The 22,592-nt window shown below is 37.6% G+C and overlaps 1 protein-coding gene across 1 annotated transcript in view; it reads right to left on the bottom strand.

Moving 5' to 3' along the window:
• The window catches only part of adgrl2b.1 (adhesion G protein-coupled receptor L2b, tandem duplicate 1), a 110,449-nt gene that overhangs the window by 53,690 nt on the left and 34,167 nt on the right, over positions 1-22,592 (bottom strand). The window contains exons 3-6 of the mRNA XM_016508246.1: positions 16,122-16,335; positions 13,430-13,539; positions 9,984-9,998; positions 7,818-8,618 (exon numbers count right to left, since the gene is read on the bottom strand). Of these exons, the coding sequence (XP_016363732.1) occupies positions 7,818-8,618; positions 9,984-9,998; positions 13,430-13,539; positions 16,122-16,335 (1,140 nt within the window). The remainder of the gene's footprint in view (positions 1-7,817; positions 8,619-9,983; positions 9,999-13,429; positions 13,540-16,121; positions 16,336-22,592) is intronic.

Genomic DNA, 22,592 nt, shown 5'->3' with positions numbered 1-22,592 from the left:
ATGTCATCGCTTGTGGCCAGTGCACTCTAAGCAGTTATGAGCAGCGGGCTGTGTAATATGTGTGAACTCTTTTATTTTTGTTATCACTTGGCCATTTGACTTATAGCAGTGTCCAGTGTTTCCCATACATTGAGTTATCTGTGGCAGCTCGTCACCGCCACAAATAGATTTCCCACCACTTTTATGAGATGAAGAAAAAAAAAGAAAGAAAATCGGCCAAAATATCGGCCAAAAAAATCGGCATCATATATCGGCCACCGGCTGCCCTGATTTCTAAATATCGGCATCGGCCAGAGAAAAAAACCCATATCGGTCGACCTCTACCCCCTAGTATATGTTTTTAAGTAATTAAATGAATATAAACACGTGAATAGTCGACTTAGTCGGCCGACGAACAAAAACTGTCCAACGACCAATCGTCGGCTTGGTGTGTTCCAGGCTTAATGGCTTAAATGAACGACTATTAGTTGACTAGAAAAATCTTTATTCGGGGCAGCCCTATTAAATTTGTAAGTATGAGTGATAGCAATAGCAATGCTTAAAGACCAACAATTAACCTTCATTAATCTTTTTTCTAACTGACTAAACTAATAGCAAAGCACAATCTGAAGTACTAGTCTCGTCCTACTTATAATAAGGGATCTAGAGCCTGCCAGATCCAGGCCCAGATTGTTGTCGCTGTCCAACGTCTACAAATTGCAACCTGTGCCAAGCAACCAATGGGAAACATTCAGTAGATTAACATCTGCATCTCTTCAGCCGTTGATAATAGACTACATACTGTAGAGATAAACTGCTACTGCTTTCGGATCTACCTGCACTTTACCATTCAATCTTAAATGGAGCTCAAAAACACTTACACTCTAATTTTACAGTTCAATAAATGCAGTAATGCATCCACCTAATTGCTGACATTACATTTGGACTGTACTGCCAGACAGTGTTGGGGGAAACGCATTACAATTTCCGCAATCAGATTACTTTTTTCAAGTAACTTGTAAAGTAACTCACATTAATTTTAAATTTACAAGAAAATATTGCTTTGTCAAATAAGCAACACCAGTTACTTAGTTTTTTTCCATTTATTGAATGGCAGCACAGCAGAAAGGTTAGTTTGAGCTGCGCCCTCTACTGTACAGATGTGAATTTACATTTCCTTCAGCCTGAGGCTTATTCATTTCACTTTTGGTGTGCAAGGGCTTTTACATTTGCCAAAAAATTTATTCTTTTTTTATTTTAAAAACAAACAAGCAAGCCCAGCCCAGATAAGAAAAAGTAACACAAAAGTAACATAACACATTACTTTCCATAAAAAGTAACTAAGTAGTGTAATTAGTTACTATTTTAGGGAGTAACGCAATATTGTAATGCATTACTTTTAAAAATAACTTTCCCCAACACTGCTGCCAGAGGAGAACTGGCCCCCAGTTTTTATTCTCCATTATCCAACATCAAATGGAGTTTTTCGTTCCTTACCTATGGCTTCCACAACAGGACACTAAAGATATTATGTACTATGCAAAACGTCTTTTTGAAGTACTATGGCATGATTTTTAATTAATGCCTGCTTAGGGGTGATGACAATTTGCTGTTGTGATCTGTGATGCTCGTGCCGCAAACCGTTTCAGGCGCTTCAGTCTGATTTATGAACTGCTTCATCAAGAGAAACACCTGTTTTGTAGAATCTCTTCAAAGATTTAAAGCTGTAGACCCCACACAGCCATTACATTTCCACTTATCACCACAGACTAACAGGTGTCAAACGCTCCATTGCTAAACGACAGCATTAGCAGGTTGACTGGTGAGTCCCTGTGAATAGCCGCAGGCACATAAAAACCAGACGGATTGGTGCCCAAGTCAGAGACTCCATTTAGAAACGCTGATGTATGTGTGCTAAAGACCAAAGAGAGTGGAAATGTGGCTTATTAACTTCGGGACTGACACTGCCTCTAGGAATACACTGCGAATGTGAAGCAGGAGAATGAAAAACAGGCAAACAGTGAGGCGGCGAAGGGAAAAAAAATCAGAACAATACTCCCTTTTTTCTTGCGCGCTGTTCTCGGTTCTGTTTTCTGCGAATGCTTCGATTCAAATCAAAATGTGTTATGTTGAAACTCAAAACACACAGAGGCACCCTTGTGAGATATTCCCAGAGGACAGTGGCCTTCAAAACCACATTTTATTCTCTTATTAAGGCTTTAAGTAAGCTATATTTTATGACTTTATGTATTAAAACAAAATGAACCAAACAAATGTCATTTCAGTGGTAGCTATAGGCTCTTTGTGCCTTTCACATCTTTTACACACAATTTAGGTTCTGTGGGACATTGAATTTCTTCCTCTTTACCTCTGAAAATTCCTAGCAATTATTGCCTCATCAGATTCCGAATTTTTACCTTTTTTAAAGACAAAATGGTCCGTGTGCATCACTTAAAAAGGCTTTAAATTGTCAAAATGAGAAGTTAAAGTGTCAGGATTTAATGCATTTTATTATTATGATTAGTTATTAGTAGCTTCTCTTTCGAGAAAGAGCCATCAATGAGAGTTTAAAAATGCATTTGCTTCCTTTTGACTTGCTCTCTTTTCTGAATATATAATGCTTCACCGATGAGTCACGAGACTCTTTCGTTCTGTGCTTACAGTTAATATGAATTGATGCTCACAATTAATTTGACATCTGGAGCTTAATGCATTGATTGTAACATAACATTCAACGAGAAAAAAAAAAAAACATGGTTTACCAACTGTGATGATGTGATGAATTTGACATCTTTCTCTCATCAGACAGCTGTAATCAATCCTTCATGGAAAACGCTATCATGGAATTTTTCTGTTGGAGGAAATGGGAATGCAAAAATAGTCTCCTGTTCATCATTATAGACGTTTATGCACCTACGACGACTTCCAAGTTTGAGAATCCCGTAAATGCCCATTAAAGAGATACTCCACCCAAAAATGAACATTGTCTCATCATTTACTCATCCTCATACCATCCCAGATGTATATGACTTTCCTTTCTTCTGTGGAATGGAAATGGAGTTTCAGAGAAAAATAATGCAATGGAAATCATGGTAATCCATACGTCCCCAGTTGATAAATCAATGTCTTATGATGAGAAACATCAAAAAAATATTAAACATGTCACCTGGTAAACTTGAAAGCTATTGTTTATAGTTTTCTCAAACACACTTATCGTTTTGCTTCAGAAGACAATGATTCATCAAGTGCCCTTGGATTTAGCTGGTCATAGCTGGTGCGCAGGCTGCTTTTAAAGGGGTTTTGACCACTTCTTTGGCTGGTCAGGCAGGCAGACCAGCTAAAACCAGCTCCTTCCAGCTTAAACCAGCTAATGGGGTCGTATGGATTATTTCTTTTTATGTGGTTTTTGAAACTTTAACTTTCAGGGATCCATATACTGACATTATATGGAGAATCTCCATTTGTGTTCCACAGAAGAAAGAAAGTCACATACATCTGGGTGGAGTATCCCTTTAAGGCCTGTGAAAATGAGTGAAAAATGAGGTAGCTAAATGGCAGATGAATGGTCTTTTCACATCAGAGTGGAACGAATATGCATCAGGTTGAAGGAAGCACAAAATTCCTGCTCGTACAATAGAGGGTGCAACACGAACCTTTAACCTATTACATCAGTGCGGGACAGAACCTTACGAGAGTGGAAAATCCTCATTGCCTTCTACCTGCTGGATTTCGTGGATAAAATGTCAAAGCTGTGGGAGCCAGCGTGAGCGGACAGGACCTGGAATAATGTACTAATAAATGTAATATACCCATCCAAACTCTACTGTGGAGTACAAGTCATCAATACTGTTTTCTGTGCCACCAAGTGCTCTGATATATGAACCAAAACTCAAATATTTTTTGATGGTCTAACTCCAAAAAACTGACATGCTCACCGTACAAAGTAACATTGCTTTGTCAGTAGGCAAATGTTCATACAGCATACCCATATTTGTGTTTCATGTATTACTATTGTGCTTTGTATATTCTGTCATTAAAAAGCGCATCTGGCTCCAACAATTTGTTTGGACACTCTAGACGTAGATTTTTGCAATGGTGCTCTTCACTCGTTCCTCAAAATAAATAGACCGGAATAACAGATTTAGAAAAGACGAAGAGAAGATTAAATGAGTTAGAATGTCAAATTAGACACACTAAGGTCCATTTGTTCTTCATTTAGCCCAATATATTTTTGTCAGTCTTGATTTGAACACACCTTTCAGGTGCATTTTCATTTCACATTTGATATGAAGGCTCAACACTGAAAAAAAACAACAAAAATAAGACTGGCTCGCTAACATTATTATACAGATTTCATTATCAAACGAATTTGTGTGAAATGACAGGAGATGATTTCTAGCTAGAAATGGAATATAAACAGAAATCCTGTTGTATATATTGACAAGTTTGACACATTGGGAAAAGCTCAGTCCTCTATTGTGGTTCGAGCCACTTTTTTATAGCACGCTTCTCATTTCACACTGATTCCCTTATAAATCAGACGTGCTTCAAATCCGTCTGTGCCCTCATGGAATTCTAAGAATTGTGAAGGAGGATTGTAACGAAGGATTTAACACTCTCTGTTCCTCGACTCGAAGTAGCATTTCAGGGTGTTGTTACAGCAGTTAAAGAGCACAACGGTGTCCCTGGTACTCTTTTAAAAGCTGGAAATTGTGCTAACATGTAATTACCCAAAGTACAACTCACAGTTGAGGCTTAATACGCAGCTCATAAAGTCTGGTAATGAGATTTAATGGCTCCCATAGATGCATCTCGCGTCATCAGTTTCGGATGGTGTAAATTCTACAGATGCTTTGCGGGCAGGTATTGCTGTGGGGCTTCGCTGCGTTCCCTGTGAATATTAATGCAAGCAACTCATTTTATCTCTGCGCTCGGAGATCAGGCTTAGAGATTTCATTCCCGCTAAAGAGACACTATTTACATTTTCTTTCTAAGAAAAATATTTTATTGCAATCAACATTGAGAACTGAAATATAACCGTTTAATATTGAGCAGTTAGAGAAGAAATATTTTATATTTAACATTAAATGACCTGAGGTTTAATGGCAGCAAACAAGTGCTTTGTGTATGTTCAGCACAAGCTCACTGATGTAAAGCTATGCTACTGTGAACAGGAATGTCTAATTATACTTTCATTAACACAGCAGATGTCCTAGTTTAAGCTCTGGTTTCATAACCACAGTAGTGACGGAAATTAACATTCCCATTAAGGGACGTTATTTGCCCCCTTAAATTGATTTCCAGGGGCATTTTTTACCTTCATAATGGCTTTTTATAACCTTATTAAATGTATCAGTCATCTGTCAAATTTTTACATTTAATTTAATTCAATTAGAATAATAAAACACTGTAGGGCTGCTACCAATCAAATAAAATCAGCATTTTTGCTCTGCATCTAAAGGGGCATTTAGGTGCATTTACAGAAGCTCTTTAATGCAGCTCTGAGGTGGCATAAATAAACATTAACAGGACCTCAGGGATCATCATAAAATAAAAAAAGCAATTCAAGTCAAGGTGACTCACTATCTTAATGTGTGAATCATTGAATCCTTCACCTGATTTATTCAAAATCTGATTGTTTTTCACATTCAAATGTATATTTAAACTGAAATCTAACTTTATTCATTAATCAGATTTACATTCAGTAAATTAAGATTTGTAAAATTATTATTATTATTATTTTTAGATCAACTTTCTAAAAGAAATTGTGGAACAAATAAACATGGGTATCAATATTTTTGGCAGCGACTGCAAGTATCACATCTGAGTCTGTGGTTCAGATTTTGTATTGTCATGGTCTCTGTCACTTTCAGACCCTCCACAGCTCAAGGGCTCTTTGTTTTGACCAAGGGTGATTTCCCAGAGGTCCTCCCAGAGGTCCCAGGTTGCTGTGTTCAAATTCTACACAACAACACTATTAATGTAGCAACAAGGTACAACCACTCCACAACCAAAAACGGGATATAGCAGCTGGACAAGTGTTTAAAGACTTGATGTAAACCTGCAAGAATGAATGAAGCAAGCTTGGAATTTCCTGTGAAATTCGACCCAATAGCTCAAAATTTAAATCAATACTGCAGACTTAACTTAGTAAATTAAAGTATGGCAAAAACAACCAAACTCAACAAAACCACTGGCTTCTCAATGGCAATTCAAAACCATCCCAAATTTGCTGCACTGCCCTGATCACCCACTAACGGCAATTATGATAATTCAGATGTTAATTACATTTACATGTGACTGCCAGAGTGAAAATAGGCTGAACGCATGCATTCCCTGTCATGCATGGTGGGCCAGTTAAAATTTGGTGTGTCGACTTAATTGTAGCTTGAAGGGGGGGAAAGAGGATCTTGGAATTTCAAGGCTCGACCTTTGCATGCACACGGCTAAGGACAGCAGACAGAAATGGAAACAATCAGACCTAGTCAAAAGGGGAAGTGCTGCTAAAGCACAGCAGGCACTAGTGCCACCACTTACCATAGTTTTTATGGAGCTATTTTTGTGCCACAACTCTGCACACACAAGGGGATATTTTAAGCACGCAAAAGTATTTTACATACATGGGAACTCAGTTTTAAGCATTCAATTCTAACAGAAATGTTCATCAAAAAATGTGCTGATGTCCACATCTGAACACAATTCTGAGATCTCTGTGACTGCAGTACATGTGCAAGATCTCACTGGCTTTCTCTCCTCATACATACTATGTGTGCTCAGAGCTTTCACTGCTCACATGCTCAACGGCGCATAGCTTTTGCACCAGGTTTTCAACCTATGAGGGATGAGGGGGAAATATTGATGACTGGGTAAATTTTTTTTTAGAAACAAAGTGTCACATTGCCCTTCTTTGCAAAAAGATACACGGTTTTACAATACAATAATTCTTTACACATGGGCACGCCTTTTTGCACATAAAATACACTCTTGCATGCACAGGGTATTTGGCACAAAAATAATAACATTGGGTTTCTGTTTAATTATTCTTCTTGCTAACAGAAGAATGTTGTCTAATGGCTCACAATCACAATTAATGGCTCTTGATGACTGATATTTTCTCCTCTGGCAAGTCATTTCTCAAGCCTTGTTGTGAGGCAATGATACATGCATTTGGGCCATGCAATGACTATTGCTTTAACACATTTCTGGAGAAAGCAAAGGCAACTAGCTTAGACTATAGATTTTCTTAAGCAGGGTCAAAGCTAGGCTTAGTTAACACATACTGTGCAATTAGAGGTCTACGCTTGGTAGCGCTGTCATTCCTTGAGCCTTTTTGCAAACAATGATAACTGCATCTTTCCATGCACATGCTATGCATTTTCCTTTACCACACACCAAATGATATTGAGATTGTCTAAATGTATTGGAAATCCCATTCTCTTGGAAATTAATCAGATTCCAATTGGAACAAGTTGAGATAATTTTATTCTAGGCTTCTCATATGCTTTTGTGAAACATGCCAATTGTGAAGATCCCCCTGCAGCTCCCGGTCTGAGTTTACGGGTGAGATTTACAGGGTTACGGAAAAAATAAAGGGGAATAGGACTGCAAAGACTCATCAGCCACTCGAGTCGAGCGAATGAGAGTCTTGCTTGGCTCACTGCCATAATATGCCTTCACAAGCAGTCACTGCGACAATCACACAAAACGATAATCCCATACACTTCAGCTATTTTGATTTAGAGGACTCTCTACAGTACTCAAAATTTAAACTAAATCATCCATAACAGCCTACACTCTGCAGACAAATCAGACTCCATAAAGACCATAATGAGTCTTACCTTCATCTGGATCGGGTGGCCCAAACTCCAGATTGTATCGCAGAATGTAAAAATTATTCCACACGTATAGCTGGTTATCCCTCGGGTTGTAATCCACAGCTGCGATGTACTGATACTGGTTAGGGAAGAGAATATTGACATACTCCCCTTGCCCCAGTTTGGTGTTATACACATAGTCAATTTGGCTCTTACTGGCCTCGCTTTCATTCTCCTCATAGGTGGAACGGACCACATGAAGTATGCCGCACACCATGAAGGCATTGGAGGCCGAGCGTTTGTCGTAGACGGTCTCCCAAGTGACCTCAAAGCGCAGAGTATAAGGATTGAGTTGGCTGAGAACGATACGTCCGTTATTCTGTTCTGTAGCGTAGATAACCCACAGTCCCCGTTCGTCAACTGCCAAGTCAATGTCTGTTTTCCCGCCCCAGCGATACGGCGAGGTGTCGTGGTAGTTGGCATTTGCGACTATGGCCTCCCCACTCTTTATCCGAGTCCGCAAGTCAAACTTGACGATATTTCGCGTGCGTTCCTTGTTGAAGAAGATGGCCCCATCGTATGCCACAAATCCTGTTCCGTCAACACGGTGTGGAAGTTTGTAGGTAGTCGTCTGTCGGCCGCTTCGCAAGTCGTCGAGTGAGGCGTACTCTATGAGCGTGTCGGTGCGGTACGGAGTCCACGGCATGAAGTAGATCTTGTCCCCCGCCTGCAGGGGGTCTTTGCACCAAGCTCCGGATTGCTGTTCCGCCTCAAAGACAAAGGCTGGATCTCCTACCGCTTTCAGAGTCCCAGGGCAAATAAAAACTGGGAAGAAAGTTCAAGAACTAGAGTTAGAAAACGAACCAGGAATGCACTCTACAATGCACTCCAATACCTACTATGCATACTTTAGGTCCAATTCTTTGGGTGTGTGTAAGTAAAACATGGCTTTCAGAAGCTAATGTACCACATTTTCACTTTGGCAGTGTGATAACTGGTGTTGCGTGCATAGTCGAAAGAAAACGAGAGGTTAAGTGAGACTCTGTTTTGAGGTGGCCTTGCTCCCTTGAGATGGTTCTCAAACAAGCGTAACTGAGAGGAACAGACAAGAGGGAAAAAAGAGGACGGCAAAAAAAGTCCTGTAAATGAAAAAAGATGAGAGAAACAATGCTAATGGACAGATAACATTCATTTTGGAATATCTACGTTCACGGTTCTTTTACGTCGACAGTATGGGGAGGGTTTGTCGGATTGGTCGCAAAAGCCATACCTTTGAAAGTAAACACACATACATGGATTATGTCTGAGGAAAGAACCAACGACACATGAGAGGCGGGAGGAAAGGACACGGAGGTCGAGGGAACAGGGTGGCAATGCTGTTCAGGACAGATAGGATGAGTCAAAGAGAAGAGTCTTCGCTCATGTCACTGAGGAACGAATACGAGAGCGAGGCCTTTGCCAAACGCGCCCGTCTTTGGTTGGTGTTGAACCGGTTGGAAATGCAAAGTCTGTGGTGAACAGCATATCACATGCAGATGGCTACAGACAGTCGGCCTCTCTCTCCCATCAATATCATTGAAGGAAAAAGCCAAATAAAATTCAGCCAAAGTTCATTGTACATGAACCAACTGTGTCAAAGAGCTTATCTTACTTTAACGTGAAGCGTGCGTTTGTTGTGCTACTAATGGCATTGAATAGAATGGCATAAAAATTGTTTCCAAACAGGTTTTCAAAACTGTGTTCCCTGTCTTAAAAATAGAAAGGTCCCACTTTAGTCAAAGTTGGGTTGGACTAGACACTTCAAAGTAATTTGTTGTTAACCCCACAGTGTTTGCACTTTGCAGGGGATCAACTGAAAGACAGCTTACTTATAATTGGCTCTGCACATTAAACTGGGAAATTAGAAAGTATTTCATCATAAAAATTACACGCATGACCTTGGAAAATGGACAATAATATACAATATAGACCATAGAAGATTTCGGTTTAATATCTATGTGTGAAGTGTATAAAAAGAGGTTGATTTTTGACATTTTAACCTCCAACCCAACATTTTCTGGGCTTGGGTTCGATAGATCTCCATCTTGATATCATGTAGGCGATGGGGTGGTGGGGGAGCAGTGGGAAGGGTTCGAAACCATACAACACAAAACAAGGAGCTGAGGACTGAGAGCCAGAGCAGTCATTTACCTTTTTGCTCCACTTCTATTTTGAGCCGAGGAAAAACAAGAGAATGGAAAGAGCATCAAGGGAGAGAAAAGATTAGAAGAGCCCCCCCACCCCCCAAAAAAACCCTTACATTTACATATACAGGCCAATACGTTTACGTCAAAGATGAGCCCATCCAATGGGAAAATTTACAGCATATGCAGAGAAAAAAATGTTCAAAGTAAAAACGCTTAGGGACAACACCTGTGTTACTGAGAATAAGGTTTAATTAATCATGTTGCTATCAGTGGACACCTAGCAACAAAGAGAGAAGTTAGCAGTTAGAGAGCAGGAGAAAGAAAAACGACAACATAAAGAGGCAGACAGATATTAAAGGGCATTTAAAAAGGACACAAGCATACAATCTTTTCTTTTAACCATTAATTGTCTAATATTCCATTATTCTCTAAGATTAGATAAGACTGCAGTTGAACAACATTATCGTGAACAATGTATTGTCACAAAAACAAATAACACATCTACAGGCAAGTTAATGTATTAATTAACATACATTTAAATTTTCATGATCTCATATTAATATAATATGAAAATAATTTTTTGGACATTTTAAAGGGGTCATATGATGCGATTTCATCGTTTCAAAAAGGCGGGGCATAGAGGAGAAACAATAATGTACAGTATGTGGAAAATAATGTGTTTTTTTAACTTTAAACCGCATAAACACATTTCATTACACCAAATACACAAAATAATGTTCTTTTTAGCAGCATCATATGACCCCTTTAAGTGAATTTAAAAAAAAGTGAGGAATGAAGAAAGGGGCGTAGTAACAATCTTAGATCATGAATATGAATTAAGTGAGAAGGTTTGCACACTAAATTTCCTGAAAGGGAGAAGGATTAGTGCTGCAGTGGTCGTCTATTCAATCCACTGCCAAAGAAACAATCTGACTTGCAAGCAGGCTTCTGCTTGGTTTTTAAAGTTCTCATTAAAACGAAAATCCAAGCCAAAGAGAAATAAAGTTTGGGGTCTGTAAGATTTTATGTCTCACCAAGACTGCATGTTTCTGATCAAAAAGCAGTAAAAACAGTAATATTACATTTTAAAATAACTTTTCTATGTGAGTATGTAGTAAAATGTAATTTATTCCTGTGATCAAAGCTGCATTTTCAGCATCATTACTCCAGTCTTCAGTGTCACATGATCTTCAGAAATCATTCTAATATGCTGATTTGCTGCTCAAGAAACATTTATGATTATTATCAATGTTGAAAACAGTTGTGTTGCCCAATATTTTTGTAGAAACTGATACATTTTTATCACAGGATACTCTGTTACTCTGAGCAGCATTTGTTTTTTTAGATATTTCTTATGGGCCTTTTATGCATTTTTTATAGATAGGACAGTAGATAGAGATGACAGGAAAGCACTGGGAGGAGAAAGAGGGAGTGGGATCGGCAAAGGACCTCGAGACAGGAATCGAACTCGGGTCACCGTGAGCGCAGTTGCGCTGTATGTCTACGCACTAACCATGAGGCTATTGGCGCCGACAAAAGAGCAGCATTTAACATCATAAATGCATTTACTATCAGTTTTGATCAATTTAATGCATCCTTGTTGAATGAAAGTATTTTACATTTAGTCATTTAGCAGTTGCTTTTATCCAAAGCACTTTTATAAGGCATTAATATGTACTTTACGAGTACTAATAAACAGCCAATATGCTAGTAATATGCATGCTAATAAGCAACTAGTTAATAGTGAGAATTGGTTCCTAACTTTAAATGTTACTGAAAAAGTTAATGCAATTACTAAAAAAAAAATACAGAGAGAAAGAAATATTTGATTTTCAAAAGACATATCAGAGTCTCTGAGAAAATCACAGCCAAAATTTTTGGTCACCACAAACAGGACATGGTCCTCTGACATCCATCTGAAAAAAAACTAGAGGCTTTCAATAGAGAGACAAACAAAAGAAACAAAGTATCTGTAGAAAAGGACACAACGGCCATCAGCTGCAAAACGGGACAAAGAATCAGAAATCCAAAAGCTGAGCTGAAGATATTAAACACAGAGTAAAGACCTCTCCATTTAATCACTGACGGAGAAACAACGGCACGAAGCTAAACGCTGAAACAGACAATGGCTCGGTTCCAAATCCTAATGAGCTGCTTACTGTATAGAGAGTAATTTAAGGCTTCATTGTTGCACTCAAAGCATCCCAAATGTCTGTCTAAATCTATGGCAGCACTGCACGTTTCTTTCATGGATAAGGCAATCCCAGATTGCACTGCACTGGTTATTTATATTCATTTTAAATGTATACAAACATATACAGTATATAAATAAATGTATTAGTCTGTATTACACAGCAAATAAGTGTACTATTTGGGTTTGTGTTTTGTATTTTTGCACTTGTTTTGGTTATTGTGTGATTTTCTTGGCAACATGGTAACATGAATTGTGACTGTTGATAGAGTTGCTGCGCATGAAGAGAGTCTGAAATCACTTGCTTAGGATGCTTCCTAAGAAGAGCAGCTCACTATGTTTTGGAACAGAGCTATGATATAAGGATAAAAGCTGTTAGTAAGCTTACTATGTATGTTTGAAGCGGTATATTACGTGTGGGGTGCTATTACTTATTCAACATCAAAACATGGGTCAAAGACGAAAAGGGGGTTTAAGCATCAAAACAATAAAAGTTTAATATAGCATTATTTGTATGCATTTATTTATTTATTTTTAATAGACTATCACACATTTTTACCATGATTTACCGAAGACACCCACTAAAATGTCAATTAGTGTAACAGTATTTTACACAGCAAAGAATTGTGTCTGCATATTTACTGAATCATCAGATGACAGTGCAGCCCTACAAATACTAATTGATTGCTATTTTAAATCTTTACCAATCTTTGCCACTTACCTTCAAACCACTAGGTTTGTATATAAAATATAATCAAATTTAGTATGATCACTTTTTCTTGTATATATTTTATTAAGTACAGATCAGAATAAGTATGTTGTTTTATTTGTACATAAATATATCTGTTATGCTGAATGACAACGGAACATTATTTCACCCACATATTGACATTTTATTTTCACAAAAGTTATTTAAAACATTAAAGCAGACACTTTACTTGCGTTTAATATGCTTTTCTGTATATAAAATCACTTTTGTAAACTTAATTTGATGCGGACACCAAAATGGGACGTATCATCTTTGACCCACATACAGATGAAGTTTTAGGGTTGTTTTATTGATTATTATTATTATTATTATTTAAAAAAATTAACTTCTTAAATGTTATATGCCATACCAAATTCCATAATATTACATTTCAGCATTTTACTGTTCTACTATTACTTTGCAAAAAATTACAGTAAAATAAACGAGATAAAATTGTTATTATTATTTTTTGGTATGAGCCATATTTCAGAATATTTGTAAGATCACTTACTGTATGGCACACATTCATACTGGACCTCAAGATACTTGTATGTCCCAGGACACGGATCTGGAAAGACATCCGAGCCAGTGATGACAACACACTGCGTCCGATTGTTACACCTGAAACACCGAACAACATTCAATGAAATCAATTAATGCACAAAACTCCTCAGAGAAGTGTTCACTTAAAGGGACAGTAACCCGAAAATTCAGTCATCATTTACTGCTTTGAAGATATTTTAAAGAATGCTGGTAACCAAACAATTTCTGGTCCCCACGGACTTCATTGGGATTTTTTTTCATACCATGGAAGTCAATCGGGACCAACGACTCTTTGCATACCCATATTCTTCAAAATATCTTCTTCAACACAGTTTTAACTTCACATTAGCACCTTACATGACCTCCCCCCACACCTCTAGATTAATTAGGTGTCCATCGAGCTTATGAATATTTGCTTCTGCATGAAGACGTCTTGTATCATTTTTGTTAATTGCACCTTCCTTGCATCATGTTCTGCATGCACTGAAGTGCGGCTGTGTTAATGCATGCTTACACATCCTCATGTTAACCACAAGACACTTTAAGCTTTAGGCTATCCAGGGGGAAAAAATGTATTAATTAAGAAATAAAATCATTAATTCTAACTCAAGGCCAAATGCAAGTAATTCTGACGTGGAATATAAAACAGAAAAGTAAAAAAAAGGGCAGAAAACCCTAAAGGACTTTCAAATTCTCTTCCAGAAAACTTCCAGTTTTGGGGCTTTTCACACTGTGTTTAACCTTGGGTTATTGTCTCTTTAAACCCTGATAGCTCCGGAGCAGGGTTAGCACCAGGGTTGCCAAGTCTGTGGTTTTACCGTGGAATTGGGCGACTTTTAAACTGTTGCTGCTGGCTGTATCTTTTCTCCCCTGTAGGTTAAAAGTTTGACATATTGCATAAACTGTATTTGACTGAAATGCTTGTATTGAAATCTTTTACCCATTTTAAATTTCACCAATGCTAAAACTGTGCTGGATCATGAGTTTTGTGAGGGGGAAAGGCCACTAGCACAGAGCCTTGGAGCTTCTTTATGAATATAGACAGTTTTTTTATGATTATGACTAGCCTGTACAGTGATTTTCAAGTTAAAATTGTGTGTATTGCATAACAGTGATGGCTTGGGTCATTAGAATAGTTTTTATTGGGCTAGTTTTTACTCAGATCTGGCAACCTAAGTTAGCAAAGCAGTACAGTGTGTAACAACTTTACTTAGTGACAAACAAACAACCAATAATAGATTACAGAGTGCTTGTCTCATTAAAAGTTTGCATGCTTTGTGCAGTTACTGGATATATTTCCTTTTATTTTGGGGGAATCTAATCTAAATGTCAAACAGTGGTGGAAAACACAGTTATTGAAGTGAAGAACATACATTTTTTTTACCATTTTAACCTTCATAATGCATTCAAAATCTGTATACTAATATTGCATCTGGTCCGTTTGGACCCAAATAATCGTTACTTTATAAAAGTCTAAATCTATATCGTATCCAAACAGCAACTTTTCATTAATTATTTAATGTAAAAAAAAATAAAAGTCACCATCACAGCATTTGCTTTTTATTATTAGTTAAAATTGAGAAACTCTTAAAAAATTCTAATTATACACGATAACATGAACCACAAGATGCAATATATATGCAATAATATATTCCCAACTGGAATAAATGGGATTTAAATTTTTATTTTGAGGGTCTCAAAGCATTAGCAAATATTCTAGGGCTTTTTTAATTTGTAAGAATTTTCTATCCATCTCTTCCAGGTCAAAACAGACCCGAATGCATCATGATGGTTAATCTTACTGTTATATAGTCCAAAAAGTATGTCCACTGGATCAATCAGCTACAAGAGTGAGACAAGCCAGTTATTTTAACAGCTCACATATAAAATGTGAAACCTAGAAACACTAACAACCAAATGTCAAAAAACATCCATGGCCTAAAAATATTGTTGGCTATTAAAATAGTCTGATTCCAGGAGAAGAATTTGCAGAATGACATGAAATGGATTTAAACAGAGCTGGGAAAACTGTACTTGGTAGGTGAATTAACTGTAATGTAGAAACCTTTAAATGGCACGTATTGTGAAAAGCACTACACAAATAAATGTGAACTGAACTGAAAAAATGTGAATTGAATGCACATAATCAAAGTAGCCACAATATCTGGTTTGCTTTAGATGCTTTAGGTTTAGACAGTCATCAGTCTGTGTGTGAGTTCACACATTTACTCAAACAAGAGAGCCTTCAGAGAGCCACTAACATAAAGAGCAGATATTTACTCAGGACCGCAGGTACACTGTGAGGCTCTGCCATTTCAAGTATATGCAAAAGAAGAAATTAAACGTCAAATTTAGGCCATCATGAAAGCAAAAGCATATGGTTCATTTTGAGGAGTATTCCCTCAAATTCCAAACTAACAGCGACAGAATGGAATATGTCAAACCCTAATGAGGTTTGGACGAATTAAAGTGGACTAACGCAGGTGGCGTTTATTTATAAAAGAACTCTGGAAGAATTTGAACTTGAGTTTGCATGTTAAAACTCTAGAGCTTTTCAGAAACAAGCACACGATATCTGCTGAGCGAAATTCAGTATCTGCAAACGAGGAAATAGCATCCACATTTGGACTACAGGCAATGCTTGGCAAACAGTCTTTTACCTTTGAGATACGATTTTATATGCATCCGGGAGGTAGCAGTTAATGTTCTCCATCTGGAAGGGGTCTGCGTCGCATATCTTGTCGTCTGTGCGGCCGTAGTTGGCGGTTTCGATCATGATGACATCACTCCCCGGGCAGCGCAGATCGATGGGGTAACCCTCACACGACAGCTCTCTCCGCACCAGACCGAACGGCAGCGCTGCACGACTGAAGGCTGGAGGAAAGACAGGCAGATCACAGGTCAGAGGATTTCAGCTTTAATGGCCCACCAACACTGAACACAGAAAAACCTAAAACAGTGCGTCTTTGTGAAAGACTTTGAGTGCAACCGGTTTAAAAACAGTTTCCTATTTGAACTGGCAGACAGCGACTTAAGACTGCTTTTGTGCTCCAGGGTCACATATATATGTTTTTAATCATGCCTTTTTTCCACTTTTTTAACCACAAAAGCATTAAGTACTGGACATTACCTTCTTGCATGAAGTAATAACTTGGTTTGGTGTCATTTCTAAAATTACAGACTGCACTTTTAGCATGCATTATGTCTACAGCTCTTGGAGTAATGTCATAATATTATTCTTAAAGTGCATCAGCGTGATTTCCTGAGTCCTGTATGAAGTAGATGGGTCAGCATATTTCTTTTGGTGCAGCAAATTCACAATTTACCATATAAACATGTCGACAAAAATAGAGAAATATTGTCTGATATCTGCTATTAATGCATGTCACTAATAAATGAGACGACATTTGTGCATTTGTCCATTTTGTTTTGCATCCTCGCAAAAAGCCATCATACTATAAGATATGACTATTAAAGATTTCCCTAAGATGCAGGGAACGTTGTGAAGTGTGGGAGGATAAAGTAGATGATATTAGTGACCAAAACATAAAGAGGCGTTTTCTGTTGCCGTGCAATATTTGAGATATTGTTATTCTGTACAATGAGGTTTCTGGACCACATGATTTAAAATATGCAAGCAGAGACATGTAGTTTACATTGGGACTGTCCACTAACTGTGTGCCAAATTTCATAACTTGTTACTGTATGATTCAACGAGCTGCCACAGACTTGAGTTCAGATTTCCTATCAGCTTGCAGCAACACAAACCCTCTTTTGGAGTTAAAGGGGTCATATGATGCGATTTAAATTTTTCCTTTCTCTTTGGAGTGTTACAAGCTCTTGGTGCATAAAGAAGATCTGTAAAGTTGCAAAGACTAAAGTCTCAAATCCAAAGAGATATTCTTTATAAAAGTTAAGAGTCAGCCACACCTACCTAAAACGCCTCGTTCTAACACGCCCCCACATGTCTACGTCACGATGTGGATATATTAGGATAACGCCGCCCAAATGTTCACGCAAAGAAAGAAGACCGACGCAACGCAACGCGTAAAAAGACAGTAATAGTCATTATAATCCGTAATTATGTCCCCACTGGATGCGACAAATGGCTGGAGAAACAATAATGTACAGTATGTGGAAAATAATGTGTTTTTTGAACCTTAAACCGCATAAACACATTTCATTACACCAAATACACAAAATAATGTTCTTTTTAGCAACATCATATGACCCCTTTAAAAATTACTGTCAGGATTTACTAAAGACTAAAGTGAATAAATAGCAATTAAAAGGCAGTTATTTTTGCGGCTGACCGTATTGCATATGCATTTGTAGGGGTTTCCCTTTCAGAAGCAAAACTTACATAGTGCATGCATTATGATAAACACAGAAGTCATGCATTATCTAGAGCGACCTTCATGAAAAAATGGCTTCTGTGCTTGTTATAACACATGCACTGATGTAGCTGAATTACGTCACAGTGCATGCGTCAAATGTCAATTGTCTGTCAATGTGCCATAATACACAGCATTCATCCCATCACACGCTCTGCTTTTATACTTCGAATGCAAAGCAAACCTTGAACACCCAGCAGACACACACTGCGTTCATTTCAATTTAAGTACTCAAAGCTTTCGCTGCATATCTTTCCTCTGCATATCTTTACTCAAGAATTTGTGAGTGGAAATGAATAGAGAACATAAATCCCCGCAGTATTATTTATTTTATCGAGAGATTCAGACAGAAGGGTGGATATGTGGCGCTTTGCCCTCACAGACGGAGACTCTGAGGACTAAATACGCTGCTCCGGATCCACTCCAGGATTTCCATCTCTCACTCTCATCCCATCCACATTCAGCAGGCAATGAGTTAGTGAAGCCACAATGCACAAACTGTGTAAAAACACGGTAAAGAGAAAGCAAGTAGACTTTTGCGGTTTAATCTACATTATGCATGATTAGATCATTGTAATTTTTCAATCGTGCAGCCCTAATACAGGGTTTCTGCAGGTTTTATGAAGGTAAACTTCAAGACCTTCTTTAGACCAAGTACACAACTTAAGGAAAAGGATAAAAAAGACACAATACATCGATATGGTCTCTAAGTGTAAATGTCTTGTATTTGCAATGCTTCAAAGCCTGAAATCGCAACTTTCAATAGATTGCCATTACTTTTCAACTCAATTTATACCAAAAAAATAAAATACTGAACTAACTTACTGTACTTTTTGATCACACTGCATTTTATTTTAATATTTATTCATGTATTTTTTTTTTTTTGCAATGCATGCAACATTTAATGAAATGACTATGAATTTAAGACGTTCTGCTCTGATTTCAGATCATTTAAGGTCTCAATTTGTGAAAAAAGTAAATTAAGACTTTTTTAAAAAACTGCGCTGAAAATAGATCTGATCTGTTATCTGGTTACAGAAAATACTGAAATCCTCTGACATTCTTCTTTACAAATCCTCGTTTTGTACTTCTAAATTCTTGACCGTTGTTTTGTTTTGATCTCTCCGCTGCGCTTCTGCATTCGTCACGTCTGAGAGGCGCATGCACAACGCTGAACTCATACGTCATCCGCCCGGAGCTGCTTCCGTGTACAACAGTGAGCGCAAGCTAGATTCAAGTGATTATTACGTTTTGAATATGGATATTTTTCTTACAAAAACGCATCGATTCGCTACAGAAGGCCTTTGTTCACCCCCCGGAGCCGTGTGAGACACTTTTTTTTATGGATGGGCGATTTTTATTTCACTTCTTTTGGACTGATGCATGCAACACCCGCTGAGTGGCATTAAACAGCTTGAAAGATCAAAGACAATTTTTAATATAACTCCGACTGGATTCGTCTGAAAGAAGAAAGTCATATACACCTAGGATGCCTCGGGGGTGAGTAAAACGCAGCCTAATTTTCATTTTTGGGTGAACTAACCCTTTAATATAGACATATAGACAAAATGTGCTCTAATTGGGAGACTGGGTCAATAATTATTATCTGCTGAATTATTTGCTCAATTTAAACATGGAAGCAAAATTGAGTGATATTTTTTAAAATTCCTTTTTTTCCCCTAAAATTATATTTTTGCATTCCGTATTACTGATATAACTTTGAGAAGCATGTTCTATTGTACAATATATATGTTCACTAATGCTGCAAATTCACCTATACTTTGGTTTGTGAAAAACTAACACATGCCCAACTGTAAATATTATAAACACTTAAACTAGAAGAACACTAAGGTATTTCAACTGGCAGTTTCGAGAGAATGTGTTGGTGTTTGTGTAAGATTTATGCATTTACGGCTATGTATTTATTTATTTTGTATCCAGTATGACATGCAGAGATAACCATAAGTAAGGCATTTCTAAGCCGGCTGACTTCAATTTTGTGGTGTTCTCGAGACATTGAGCTCAGACTCAAGCCTCAGGGTTTGTTTCGCAAAACGACCAGCCGACTGTTCAATATCCCTGACTAATGTGATGCATTTCCGAGTGAAACGATGATACTTACTGGAAAACGATGTGGGCAAGACTTCACTGTGTCCTTTGTAGCGTGCATGTGTCATTTCACTGGCAGAGAACCTGACTTTATCTTGATAATGAGCTTTTGGTGTTCTTTGGAAAGACGTGCACAGATAAACAGTGCAAAGTAAACAGGCTTTCAGTTGAGCTTTCTGTTGTCATACTCTGCAGTCTCAAACATGTTGCTCCACTCACTGGCTCTCTAGAGTCGATATTTATTTCCACACACCAGCACATTTTTTCAAACTCACCTTCTGCCAGCAGCAGTCGAGATTTACATCAAAGCTGGGAAAGCAGTAACAGTCGCCCTAAACGAGCCTGCCAAAGCGTATGGCTCTTTATCTCACGCTTTCTTTTAACTTAGCTCATGTTAAGGGGGAATCCGATGCCATACATAATACATTACATGCAATGTTCCATGCATTGCCATGGCAACAGTTCTAGCTGGATTGTAATTAGCTGTGATCCTGTTCCATTGGACTTGACTTGGAATTTTATCAGGAATTCTGGTCAGTGGCTGGAAAAGTAGTTTTCTTATGCATCTTCCTGGTGTTTGCTGTGGGCTCAAGCCAGCATAGCCAATATCGTTGCACTATATACCCCATTTTCTGCTGCTCAACAGAACTTTATTTAATTTATTTATTATGCAGGTAAGACCTCTTCCAATTTTTTTTTTTTTTTTTTTTTTTAGTGTATTTATATTATTTGTATTAGTTTTTATTTATATATTTTTTTTTTTTTGCAGGTAAGACCTCTAGACAATGATTTTTGTCCCCAGTGTTTCAGGGTCTCAAAGCAGCTCGGCTCACAGTAAACTTTTCTCACCAACTCCATCTCTGTATGCGTTCTGAGTTCATGCATTTCTGGAATGCATTTTGGTGCACTTTATTTACACATTTGCATAACTTCCAACATTTCTGTGGACAGAAGTTTACAGAAATTCCCCAAAATAAAAGCTTGAGGATTTGACCATTTAAAAGTGAAGAACTTAAGGCATAAACATTGGTAACTTGTAGAGTTAAATGATCTTTATAATGATCAAATATTGTTTTTTTATTTAACAGTACAACTGTAAGTTACAACAGTAATATATTTATGTCTCCATTATTATAATTAGATTTAAAAACTAAAAAATAATAAAAGAGGTCTTAGTGGAGTTGTTTTATAAATAAATAAATAAATACATTACACATTTACAACATATAAGAATAAAAAATAATAATAATAATTTAATATTGAAATAATTTTCTATACTATATTTTCTTTATATTTATAGAATATATTCTACATATATTTATACACACACACATACATATATACATAATATTCCTTATTTATGACATATAAGATTAAATATATACCTGCATGTCATTAGACCAGTAACAAGCAGGTCATTTTTGTTTGTTTTCCAGTTTTGCTACTATTTTCAATAATTTCTAACTTTCCTCGTGGAAAGACCATTTAGGCAGAATGTCTCCCAAGCGTGCGAGTGTGAGGGCCGCTTCCAGCAGGATTCCTGCCTGTCACCCTCCATTAATGCAAATTTGATTGGCCTTTGTGGCTTTAGGAACAGCAAACAGCTGCATGCAAATCCAACACACTCCCCCTAGACCGGCCCCCATTGTGTCCCGGACTCCACGGGGGATTTCTCAGACAGAAAAATGGGTGGAGAGGAGAAAAGGATGGTGTCATCTTTAGAAAAGTATGAGAAGTCCCACAGTAGACCCAGCAGGGACTTCTTGAGCCTCCTTGTCTTTTTTTGTGATTTTCTTCCCTTATTACTGGACGCCAAGTAGCTTCAGAAGAAAAGGAAAATGTGAAAACTGCTCTCAAGTGCCTATAATCCAATATACAGAGCAATGCAGGGCTTACGGTGTTGTACTGTATTTTCCAAAAGGATTTAAGATGTATTGGAAGGGGGTTAAGCTTCTTTTAAAATGCAATGTTTGTCTTTTTAAAGTTTTTTTTTTTTCATCTCAGTACTTCAGCCTCTAAATTTCGCTGTTGTTTGAGGAATTCTTACCATCAGAAAGAAAGCACTTGTGCCAAAATGCACCACAAGGCAAAAACAACAGTTTACCAAACACTACGCACGATGATTTTGTGGCATCATCAAAAACTGCTCTGTTTATGCGAGCATCTAAAAAAGCCCAACACAGTGACAGTGACTCACATCGAAGGCATGAGTTTGGGGTCGGGACTGTCCGATTTGGGGGTTGAAAACTGGCATATGGGGAGTGTTTATGAAACTTTTTGGAAATGAATTATTCATTATTTTTGCAATTTCACCAACACTTGGATTTGTGAAGCTAGCGGCATAGAAATGATTTGACCTGTTGATCTCAGTTGAGCTGGGAAGATGCATGAGGTTCTAATTTGCATCATTTTAACATTGTTTATCATTGGAAAAACTTGCTTCTAGCTACATTTCTGCAGAAAATGTAACCATACAATTCAGTACAGTTTTCAGATTAAATGAATATTAGTGTCAGTAAAACACCAACAACTTTAATTCCTTTACACACAAATTACAGTTAAAGGAACAGATTATTGAGCAATACTATGTTATGACCTTAAACCCCTTTCACCATAGTGCAGTATTTG

The sequence above is a fragment of the Sinocyclocheilus rhinocerous genome, unplaced genomic scaffold, assembly GCF_001515625.1.
Source record: "Sinocyclocheilus rhinocerous isolate Xijiao unplaced genomic scaffold, SAMN03320098_v1.1 scaffold173, whole genome shotgun sequence".
In the NCBI taxonomy this organism is placed as follows: domain Eukaryota; kingdom Metazoa; phylum Chordata; class Actinopteri; order Cypriniformes; family Cyprinidae; genus Sinocyclocheilus; species Sinocyclocheilus rhinocerous.
The sequence above is the reverse complement of the archived record's forward strand: the minus strand, read 5'-3'. Positions and strand labels throughout refer to the sequence as shown.